Here is a 10,858-nt window from a genome sequence, read left to right on the forward strand (position 1 = left end):
ATTTCGGGCTAAGATTGTGGATCTTGCCTGCCTCAACCACTTCAGCCGTGAGTATGCCTGGCCGGGCCGGGCCGGAGGGCGGGCGGCTCTGCCTCGGCGAGCGGCCCCGGCCGCCGTTCTCGGGGAAGGGGAAGAAGAAGGGCTGTGGGTGCCGTGAGGCCCAGGCCGCGGGCCAAGGGCCCTTCCGCGCGGGGAGTGAGGCAGCCAGGGGCGCCTTCCTTCGCCCGCTGATGTTTGGGAGTTTCCGCAGCAGCACGAGCGGAGTTTTTGGAGACTGAACGTTTCTCCTCTGTCCCCCTGGGACAAGGTGTGTGAAGCGGTTACCTCTGTAACGGCTCCCCCCTCCTCCCGCCGCCAGGTGTCATTAACACAATCGCCAAGTTAGCCAAGACCTGCACCCTGCGCCTTACTGTCAGCAAGCTGTATTTCATCCTCTCCGACAAAGTGGCGAACGGAGGCGTCAGTATGTGGTGTGAGCTGTGCCAGGTAAGCCCGGGGAAGTTCAGTAACCACCGGCCGTTGAAAACCAGAGCGTGCGGTTGGGTCTGCTTGCTGTAAGAGGCGCGGCTTGTACACGTAGCCCTCGCCTCAGATGCGCCAGTCTCTCAAGGCCTGTCCGGCCTCTGACGGCGCACTGTTTTTGCAGGACTGCCGGTTAGCGGCGCAGGCCTGCTGTTTCTGGCTAGACATCCTCTTCACCTTGGTTGTCACGTCAGTGTAAAGCTTGAGTGTGTGTTGGCCCACCGGGGCCTGCACAAAACTAGAGGCAGGAAGGTGTAACCCACCCCTCATACCTCTGGTTTATTGAGGTATTAGGGGGCGATCTGAAATTAATAGGTGTAGCCTGAAGCAGTGGGCCTTCATGCTTATGCAGCCTGCGTTGATTCCTGTAGGAAAGGCAGAGGAAGGCTTCCCGTTGTACACATGCAGTTCTGCGCTTAAGGTCTGTTAGGTTAAAACTCGCCCTCTTTTTTTTTTTTTTTCACCATTTCTGTTATTTTATTTCCCAACTGTCAAAAATTCTAGGGGAATTTCTTCGATGAATTTCAGATGGAAGGAGTAGCTGCAGAGCACAATGAAATCTATTTGGAGTTGGTGCCTGAGAACCTGTCAAGAGCATTAAAAACTGCTCAGAGTGCTAAGGCAGTGAAGATCAAGTTGACTAACAAACACTGTCCCTGTCTCAGAGTTGCTGTGGAGCTAGTAAGTGCAACCATGCTTCTTCATTATTAAGAAAATGCTCTTAAAGAATGTGCTTCTCCTAAGATCAAATAGAAGCTTTGGTAGTCTTTGGTGTAATTCTAGAAAACTAAATAAAGAAAAATGTGATTTTCCATTTCACTAGCCTTTCCTGCCATCATATTTGGTAGCACATAGAGCCAGCCAGTATTTTCCAAAGGCAGGGAAGTGGTGGAGGAGGAACACTGTGTCATTGCAATCTCTAATTTCTGCTTTTCTCCATTCCTTCATTCTCTAAATTTTCTCATTGAAGCCACTAAGTAAAGGAGGTTTCAGTGTCCTGTTTGGCTTCCGCTTTTGATCGTCCTGCCATTACCTTTCACACTTCTGGCTTCCAATTTTTTTTGTTGTTGTTAATACCCCTTCACTGATTGACCTCTTCAGCTCTAAGGGTAGTTTATAGATACTAATGACTGATACTTAACAACCTCTTCCTTATTCATAAGGGAAGTCCCTTTAATAGCGACCAGTAGGAACCTATGGAAAACTGGAACTGAGTGTCTGGGGCACTCAGTTATATTATTTCCTAGAGTGGGTCTGAAAAATTTGAATTCAGACTGCAAGTCTTGTTTTTAACTGCATGAGCATCCTCTCTCTCCCTCAAGCCATCCTTATCGAGCAGCAGCAGGATTGTGACACATGATATTCCTGTGGGGGTTATTCCTAGAAGATTATGGAATGACTTCAGAGAGCCCAGTGTGCCAGACTTCGATGTAAGCTGCTTCTTTTTATATTCCTACTGAAAGGGGAGGTTGCAAGTGGAATGCTATTACTGCAGAGTATACTACCACTGGGTTTTGGAGAGGAGGTGAAAGGAAAAAGGGAAGACTGGAGGCTAGAGGTTTGGAGAGGGGTGGGACGTGGCTTTCATCTTGACAAGAGAGTCCAGAACCTGTAAAAACAGTGGAGGTGGTTACCAGTTCTTGCTGTGATATTCAGAAAGGGAGAAGTAAAGGACTTGCCTGGCTTTAGGCATAGGCAGGAGTGCCTCCAAACCACAGTTTTAGACCATTTCAGCTGTTCAGGTCCAAGTGGCCCAAATAATCTGTTCTCTCTGAAATTGATGGCCTACCTGTCAGAGTTAGATATGTGTTTCCACCCAGTTTTTATGTATCCTCTCTGTATACTTTTTTGACTTCTAGCAGAGTTGCAATGAAAGATCTTTGTGCAAATGTGCTCCTGTTTGAGGTTATGGATGTCCATTACCTCTATAGCTAAGAGCATTCAAATTTGGAAGACACGAGACAGTAGAAACTTGATGTGTTTTGTTCTGTTATTTCAGATTTATACCGATGCAGTCCCAGAAATTATTACAGTACCGTGGGAATCATGTTCTTTCCTTTTTGGCTATAGTAACTATTAACTGCTCAGTAACACAGATACAGGTTCATGTGAGAATCTGATCTGCAAAAACCTGTCTCGAACACAGACTTGGGATAGTATGTCTGAAACAATTGCTAGAGTGATGGCCTTTTGGTATAATGGGAAGGAGTTCCACTGTTCCTGAGTCATTTGCTGATTTCAGTTAAGTGTTGTGTTCCCTGCACTCAGTAGAATTGAGTCCAAAGTAATACAGAATTGAAAGGAGAAATGAATGCATCACATCCCAGACACATAAAATATTTGTGCAAACGTGGTTATTATGTCTTTCTAGGTCAGTATTTACCTTCCAGTGCTGAAAACAATGAAGAGTGTTGTGGAGAGAATGAAGAATCTCAGCAATTCCATTGTAAGTTAAGGCACTTCATCCATGTGTTCTACAGACCTTATTTTATCTTGGACAGAGCTTGTTTCCCTGTTGCCAAAACTGGTGCCCCCATATTGTATCTTATTTTGGTGTGGGTCACACATTGAGCTAAAGGCACCTGAAGACTGTGTAAGGGCTGAAGAAAGTGATGGGATTTATTTTAGGATTTACACTGAAGAGCTTGTTCTGGGCTTCCCAGAAAGTGGTGCTCTTTGTACTGAATCCTTGAAAGAATATGGCATTGTGTTGCTACAAGCTACTCTTTATAGCTGTTAAGAAATTGCAGGGAAGCTAGCTGGGGACTTTCTGGGTGATTTCATGTGAGAAATGCCTATTAAGTATGTTAGGTGTCTGTGTGAATGAACTTCAGGTAAAATTGAGGATTTAAAGGAAATCCTACTAATAGCTCCTGCATATCAGCCTGTGCTTTAGACTCTTGACTTGGTGGGTTTCCAGTCCACTCTGAGTTTCTGGAGTGCTGCTGGGCCTCGCATTGAAAGAAGCCCTCTGCAGTTGGCCTGAAAAGAGGTTTGGGGGTTTTTTCAGTTGTTGCTCACAGTCACCAGAATTGACTGTTATGAAAATTAATAGGTAAGTATAGAGCCTTAGAATAGTTTGGTTTTGGTGATGTTCATACCAGTTTTGATAAATGGAAAATATTCTGTAAATGGAGAATAATGAAATTTGGACAGTCTCAGTCTTCCAGGGCTTGGAAGAGTTGAGAGATTACCCTGGGTTTCTGGCAATTTTGCAAATGCAGTCATCCTGCAAATACAAGAGTAAGCACTTCAAACTCTTCTCCATTGTCAGTCTTTTGGGGATTTTATTTTTTCTCTCTCCTTCCTTCCCCAATGTCCTCAGTGGAGGTGCTTACACACAACTAAGCACAGCATATAACTGCTTTGCATCTCTTCTCACACAGGATAGCTGTATGATGGGATTGAATTTTGGTGTTCAGCAACACTGAGAAGAGGTAGCATATCAACACTGGGCATACACACCTTCTTATGTTCCTTACCTCCTGCTCCAAAGCAGGAAAATAAATCTATGTGAAATAGCTTGGATAGCTCTAAGGGAGGAGGCAGACTACATGCATCCTCTACATGCTTTCCTGTTGTTAAAGAACAAAACCATCAGGTGCCACAATTAAATATTTGTGCTAGGTTCATCCTGGTAGTAAAACTGGTCAAGATCAGTTCTGCAAAAAGGGCTTAGAAGTTCTTTCAAATCGCGCTTGACCATTCATCTCTGGACATCTCCCATTCTATAGGAGATTCTGGTTGTGATATGAGCCTCTTTTAAAATTATTGAAAATTCCAGTCACAGAAATGAAGGGCTTAGATGTGCTTTAGGAATCCTCTGATCTGCTTGGGATTTGTGTAAGATCATACATAGTCTCCTTCTGGTTGGACATTTTGTCAGGATGGAATTTGAAAACTTTCAGAACTTTTCCAGGTTTCTAACAGGTCAAAGTCCTGCTTGGAGTTACTGCTCTGGTGCAGCTGTTGTCTGTTTTTAAGTGTTGGAAAGCAACACTGCAACTGCGTATCAGACCTTGATGCATCGTGTTTTCTGTGTGTGTCATATGGACTCTGTAGGTGCTTTTCTGTTTGTTGAAAAGCTGTATGGAAATGCAGGAAAACTTGCATTTCTCCCTCTTCAGTCTCTTATTTCTAAATCCTTTTCCTCAGCACATGAGCTTACCAAAGCCAGTACTTGTCCTAAAAGTACTGAAGAGCAATTGAATTTCATTCTTTTCACAATTTCAGGGAGATTGGTCTAGGATAATTCACTCAGGAATGATGAGAAATGCATTTTGTAGCTGAACATTCAAATGTTCAAACTGTGTTCAGAAACTACAGTTGAGCTGTGAGGGCACTGAAGTGCTTCTGGTACAAAGCTGCACTTTATTCATTCTGCAGTGGGAAAGTGGCTTGCCTAAAATTGAGAATGATTGTATTGCAGGTGATTGAAGCAAACTTGAATGGAGAAATGAACTTGAAAATAGAAACTGACTTAGTATCTGTAACGACCCATTTTAAAGACTTGGGAAATCCTCCCTGGAGTAAGTTTTCCTGTTTGTTGCCTCTTGTGTCTGTCTGATTTCATTACTTAAGTGTGATGCTGGTAACAGTAATTACTTTCTGTTAGTCCTTACAAAATTGTATCAAGTACTTTGAAGTCTTCAAATGAAACCTTAAAAATTAAAGTGGCCAATGGCTGTTTCTTGTTTGTGGGAGGGAATGTCGTCCTGTATCCTTTACAACTTTGTAGGAAAACTGGGCTTTCTTTTCCTTGCACTGCTGTTTCTGGCATACCAGCTGCTCAGTGGTTATCAGGTGTGTCCTTGTAGGTGTTGAAATTCCTTCTCATGTTTTGGCTAAGTGTTGTGTTCTTATGCTTTTAGCATCAGAGGATGGTTGTCAAAGTTCTGCTCAAGACAGAGATCTGGAAAGCATGGCTGAGGCACGCATAGACATCAAGAAGCTGCAGCAGCTGCTTGCTGGACAGCAGGTCAATCCCACAAAAGCATTGTGCAGTAAGTTCAACAGCTCTGCCTGCAAACTCCAGTTGAGGAGGGATGTTTGCTGTAGTCTCAACAGAACAGCATATCTTCTGTTTTGTCTGTTTGTAACTTGACTGTTTTTACTGTACCTGAGGATTTAATATTAATATTTTTAGGCAGTAAGCTTCAGGCCTTAGGCATTTGGGGGAGAAAAAAAACCCTTTAAGCCAGGCCCTTTTATAAGTATCAACTTGAATACTCAGACTGGCTAATAATGGGTGTCTTCATGTCTTTGTTTTGAAGGGGGTTTTTTATTATTATTATTTTGAGGTGGGATTTTTTTTTTAAGTCTTAAAACAAAGCCCCTAGTTTCTGGCAGAGAAACTTGGATTTACTGACGTGTTGTGGGTTTTTTTCTCAGAGGCTTTCTTACATTCAGCACCAGATTGATTCTAATACCAAAATGCTTTTTATGCAGCTAGTGTTTCTAACTATAGAAACAATACATTCTCTCCAGCAGAAGCCTATGCAGGGTTTTATATCCTGTTTTAATAACTCTGTATGCTTTTCCTGAAAACATCTGTGTGTTATGTTTTAGTGCAGACGCTAAGAATTTCACAAGGAAGATTTATATCATGGGTATAGTGTTATAGGCCTGTACATATTTCCTTTTTGGTATCAGCTTTCACAGAGTCTTTAGTAAGGCTTCATAGACCCTCCAGGACATAAATATTACGAGTTATCCTTCTGTCAGAATTGGTAGAAGCATTGTGTTCTTATGGTGGCATTCTGTAGCAGATGTAATTTTAAAGTATTTTTCCTGCTTTAAACTGGATTTTTTTCTTTCTCCTTACAGATATTGTAAGTAAAAGAATTGTCCACTTCATCTTGCTCCATGAGGATGTTTCACTTCAGTATTTTATTCCAGCACTTGCCTGAATGATTTGGAATCTTGGTCATTTTCCTACCTGAGGCCTTTTCCATGACGTCCAAAAACTTTCAGGAGTTGCTGGAGTACTTGCATCTGATGCTGTTGGATGCAGCCGTCAGATGGACATTATTTTTATATTTATGAAATTACTCAAAATACCTCCTCATCCAGAAGGCCATTTTTGTGAAGAGTTACATACTATGAAAGAGAGATGCTGGGGAGTTGGCATATCTATTACAGGAAGCAAAACTGAAATTTGTATGTGCTTTTGGGATGCCTTGAGCTATGGGGAAGGGAACATAGCATTTTTTTTCTCGTCGACAAGCATCAAGGTAGAATTGATCTCTGGAGCTGCTGCTGGGTGTATTCAGTATTGGACAATGCAGCTCCAAGTCAAGAGATCTCCGAGCAAGCTGTCATACCTCCATGGAGCAGGAGAGCCCTCTGGAGAGTTGACATATTGGTGTTTGCCTGGGCAGGTAAGCGCAGCCCTCCTGGAGTGGTACTGGATTGACTTCTCCAGCAGTGATATATGTGGGCTTGATGCTGCTGCATGTTGTGACACAGAAATGTGTCTGAGGCAGAGGAGCATCCTGTGGCTGCTAGCATGTAACAGGGTGTAACAGATGCTAAGGAACACCAAAGGCTCAGCAGAGTCTGTTTGTACCTGGTTGTATCTTTTGATCTGACTTGCTCCAGCATACCTCTGTAGTTCTGTTGGTGCTTGAACTGTGTTTCATTCTTGCCCAGAGAGGACGAGTCTGAATTACCTTGTTAATGTGGGCACTGAAGGTCTCCATCTGTGTACAGAATGAATATCATATGAGGACATGTATGAACACGTAGATTGGTGTGAACTGAAGGGCAAGTTAGCTGTGGATTTTTTCCCTTTCTAGATAGAAAGCATTCATTGTACAACCTGTGTCATGGTGAGATTGTATCGAGGCTCTGATGCTGAGCAGCCAAGAGCATGACCAAGTTTTGCTGACAGTACTGCCCCTGTTTTACTTCCTGGTTATCTTTTGAGGTCTTTTCCTCCTTATTCCATGTGCAATTGTATTTATTATCCAGCCATGTTCCATGTAGCCTTTGGTCTTCCACAGGGTTTTGAATACCTTGTGAAACTTCTTGTTTTAGAAATAGTGAGTGAGTCTTTGCTGCCAAATGGGACTGGGAGTTTCTGCTAGACAGTAACTGTTGTCATGGTCAGAAGTGATGTTTTTTGGGTTGTGGGTTTTGTGGTTTGGTGTTTTTTTTTTTTTTTTCCAAGGGGCATTCAGGTTAAGGGAGCAATTAAACGTTCTGTTCTTGCAGATGCAGATAGTGAAGAGAAGGCTGAAGGAGAGGTAGTGGCCTGGGAATGTTATGCTTCTTTGCCTTCTTCCACCATTTCTATCAGACTAGCCAGAAAGGATCTTCCAAATCCTGTTAGTTTTCATGGGCCGTTATCCAGAAAATCTGTGTAAGGTGAATAGCTATACACTATGTTTCAGCAATTAATTGGTAAGAGGTATGTGGTAAATAGTCCTGGGTTTTCTCCTGAGGAGTGGGGAAAAACTGTCACATTCTATAGAGTGTGCACTATAAAAGCAGGCTTCGAAGTCTTTGGATTTTCTCTTTGGAAAATGCGTTCTGTGTAACCTGATGGAAATGGCTTTTTCTAGTACAGCATAAGAACTAGTAATAATGGCCTCTCAGCTATGTGGGCTCCATGACTGCTATTTTTAAAATGAGATCAGAAGTTATAATTGCAAGACAAATGTGTGTTGGTTGTTTTTTTTTTTTTTAATAAAAAATAAATAAAAGTGGAGTAATGCTGGTACAGGTTTGGATTATGCCATGAGATGTCCATTTCATATTCTGGAGGGGAGGAGGCTAGACGGACCACCAGAGGTGAAGTCTCTCCAGCCCCAGTGCTTTCTTACCGTTCCCACCTAAATATATAAGGATACAGCTCAGCCCTTACATCCAGTTGACACATACGACACATACATGCTGATCAGAGGGAAAATAATATTTACTCAGGTTTAAACCTGCTGTCATCTGTGAATCCAGTTGTCAGAGCCCTGAGGACAATACAGGGCCTTAATGGCCCTAAGCAGCCTCATTGGGGACCCCTACCCACCCCCTGTCCCTGGGCCCACAGATCCTATTTCAGCTCAGGCTGTGGCACAGTGTACTCCCCTAAGCCATGTTGTAGGTGGGCCAGGGACCAGCCCTGTTCATGAATTGATGTTTGGATTTCCTGGATTGGCTTCAGATGGGAGCTGTTGCTGTCACCACCTGGTTCTGCGGGCCTGTGCCCCAGCTGTGGGGGTGCTGCCTAGCCTGCTTTGTGGCCACCCTCTGCTCCTGGCTCCTCCTCACCCCTGGAGCCACCTTGCTCTTGGTGCTCCCTCACACCAAGAATGAGAAGTATTTCTCATTAACAGCCCTGGCTGGTTCCACATGATCAACCAATTGTTTTATGCTAGAAAATTTTTGTTGTGGCTTAAGCTACCAAGACAAAACAGAGTTGTGAGCCGCTAATCCAGTTTCTCTCCAGCACTTTGTTCTCCTAACACATTACTGTTATGGGATGTTAGGAGTGGCCACTACATCGAGCAGCTCTGGCCTAGGATTCCCAAACAGCTGCTGGAGCCCAGCCTCAAATACCTGGCTACCAGGGCTGTGTATGGCCTGGGCTGAGGGATGTAGCTGCTGCTTTCCACTTGCAGTTTCAACCAGCAGTGAAGCTGAGCTTGTGTCCCAGAGACAGACACACACAGGACGCTGACACAGCTGGTCACAGACAAGCCGTGCCTTTAACTGCATCTACATACATTGACCCTTGTAAAACACAGGCAGCCATATCCCCTTCTTCCTCTTCATCTGTCAGAGACAGAAGGACACTCATGCAGGCACACACAGAGTGCTCTCTCGGTTCACAGGTGCATACACATTCATAGATCCCTCGAGTACTGGCACTGCCTAGTGCTCCTGCCCAGATCCTGACCCTCTTACCTGCCCTGTGGGTCCCCTGTTTGCTGGCTCATCCAGGTTGGTGCTTGCATGCAGCCCTCACACTCTTGTCTCACAGGCATTCCATACTCAGGTCCTTTGGGTATAAGCACAGACCCTTTGCTTGCCTAATACCACAGCCCTAACCCGGGCCCTCATACTCACTGGCTCATCGAGCTTCAGGTTTGACAGGAGACGCATACCCCATGCACACCCAGTTTGGGAAACACACAGATACTCTTAATCAGCCAGCACCAGGTGAATGGGCCATGACCTCCAGTCCTGCTCCAGCTGCCAGCACCAAGCCCCACACCTGTCTCACTCATGCCAGTCCCCCCAGTAGTTGATTTTTGGGAGATAAACCATTCCCACCCCAGTGTCCAGGACCCCTGCACTCCAGTAGCTGGCACCACAGTTCTGGGACACCTAGACTCCCAGTCTGACTCCAGTAGCTAGCACCAGTCCCACCCATGCTGGTCCGCTCTGTAGCTGGCACCTAGTCTTTGCAGCACAGAAACACAGCATAGAGAGGGAGGTTATGCAGAGATAGTGGAGAAAGGGCTTAAGAAGATAGAACAGACTGCTGTGATGAGCATGTTGACTGACCCCTTTTATAGGCCTTTCTGCCTAGTCCCCCTCTCTTCCTCTCCCTTGCCCTGCACATTGCCTCATCAGTTGGCACATTTTCACCCTTTCCCTCCAATGCTGGTCCCTGAGGTTTGTCAGTCTTTATCAGTTGCAAAGTCCCATTTTGCTTGTGTTGTGCCTCTAGTTGACTGCAATAGGCCAGTAAGCACCACACAGCAGCTCACTCACTCCCCCCTGGTGGGATGGGAGAGAGAATTGGAAGAGTAAAAGTGAGAAAACTCATGGGCTGAGATAAAGACAGTTTAATAGGTAAAGCAAAAGCCAAGCACACAAGCAAAGCAAAACCAGGAATCAATTCACCACTTCCCATCTGCAGGCAGGTGCTCAGCAGTCTCCAGAAAAGCACCATACCATATGGTATGGGATATACCTCTGGACAGCTGGGGTCAGCTGTCTCAGCTGTGTCCCCTCCCAGCTTGTTGTGCACACCCAGCCCACTCACTGGTGGGGCGGTGTGAGAGAGAGAGCCTTGACTGTGTAAACACTGCTCAGCAATAACTAAACCACAGGTGTGTTATCAGCACTGCTTTGGTTGCAAATCCAGAGCATAGCACCATATGAGCTGCTGTGAAGAAAATTGACTCTCTCCCAGCCAAAATCAATATATCCTGCAGTTTCTTGGTAACCCAACAATTGGTGTGAATGACCAGAGGTGGTGAGTTTTTTTTTCTGGTTATTGTCCTTGCTAATGCTAATTGGTTAGGTTTTTTATCTGTGTGTTTATCTCCTTCCTTTTCCTTATCATCGCAATATAGGATGTGCTCAATCAGATAATCTTGCTGGAATA

At 44.6% G+C, this 10,858-nt stretch overlaps 1 protein-coding gene across 3 annotated transcripts; it reads left to right on the forward strand.

Annotated features, from left to right (window-relative positions):
* Positions 1-53: 53 nt before the first annotated feature.
* HUS1 (HUS1 checkpoint clamp component) lies at positions 54-10,307 on the forward strand. Of its 3 annotated transcripts, none has more exons than XR_003397685.1 (8): positions 54-486; positions 1,027-1,203; positions 1,845-1,952; positions 2,894-2,968; positions 4,952-5,051; positions 5,394-5,525; positions 6,349-6,902; positions 7,738-9,211. XR_003397685.1 is itself a non-coding variant. In XM_026841659.1 (8 exons), exons 1-8 carry the CDS (start codon positions 466-468, stop codon positions 7,771-7,773), a joined length of 654 nt encoding a protein of 217 aa, XP_026697460.1. In that variant the 5' UTR covers positions 54-465; the 3' UTR covers positions 7,774-10,307. The 3 variants fall into 3 exon arrangements, 2 of the variants coding, with proteins under 2 accessions (XP_026697460.1, XP_026697459.1); XM_026841659.1 differs by having other exon boundaries at positions 6,349-6,353; positions 7,738-10,307; XM_026841658.1 differs by having other exon boundaries at positions 1,051-1,203; positions 6,349-9,209.
* Positions 10,308-10,858: the final 551 nt, after the last annotated feature.

This window comes from Athene cunicularia, assembly GCF_003259725.1.
Source record: "Athene cunicularia isolate RWA chromosome 2 unlocalized genomic scaffold, athCun1 chr2_part1, whole genome shotgun sequence".
Classification (NCBI taxonomy): Eukaryota; Metazoa; Chordata; class Aves; order Strigiformes; family Strigidae; genus Athene; species Athene cunicularia.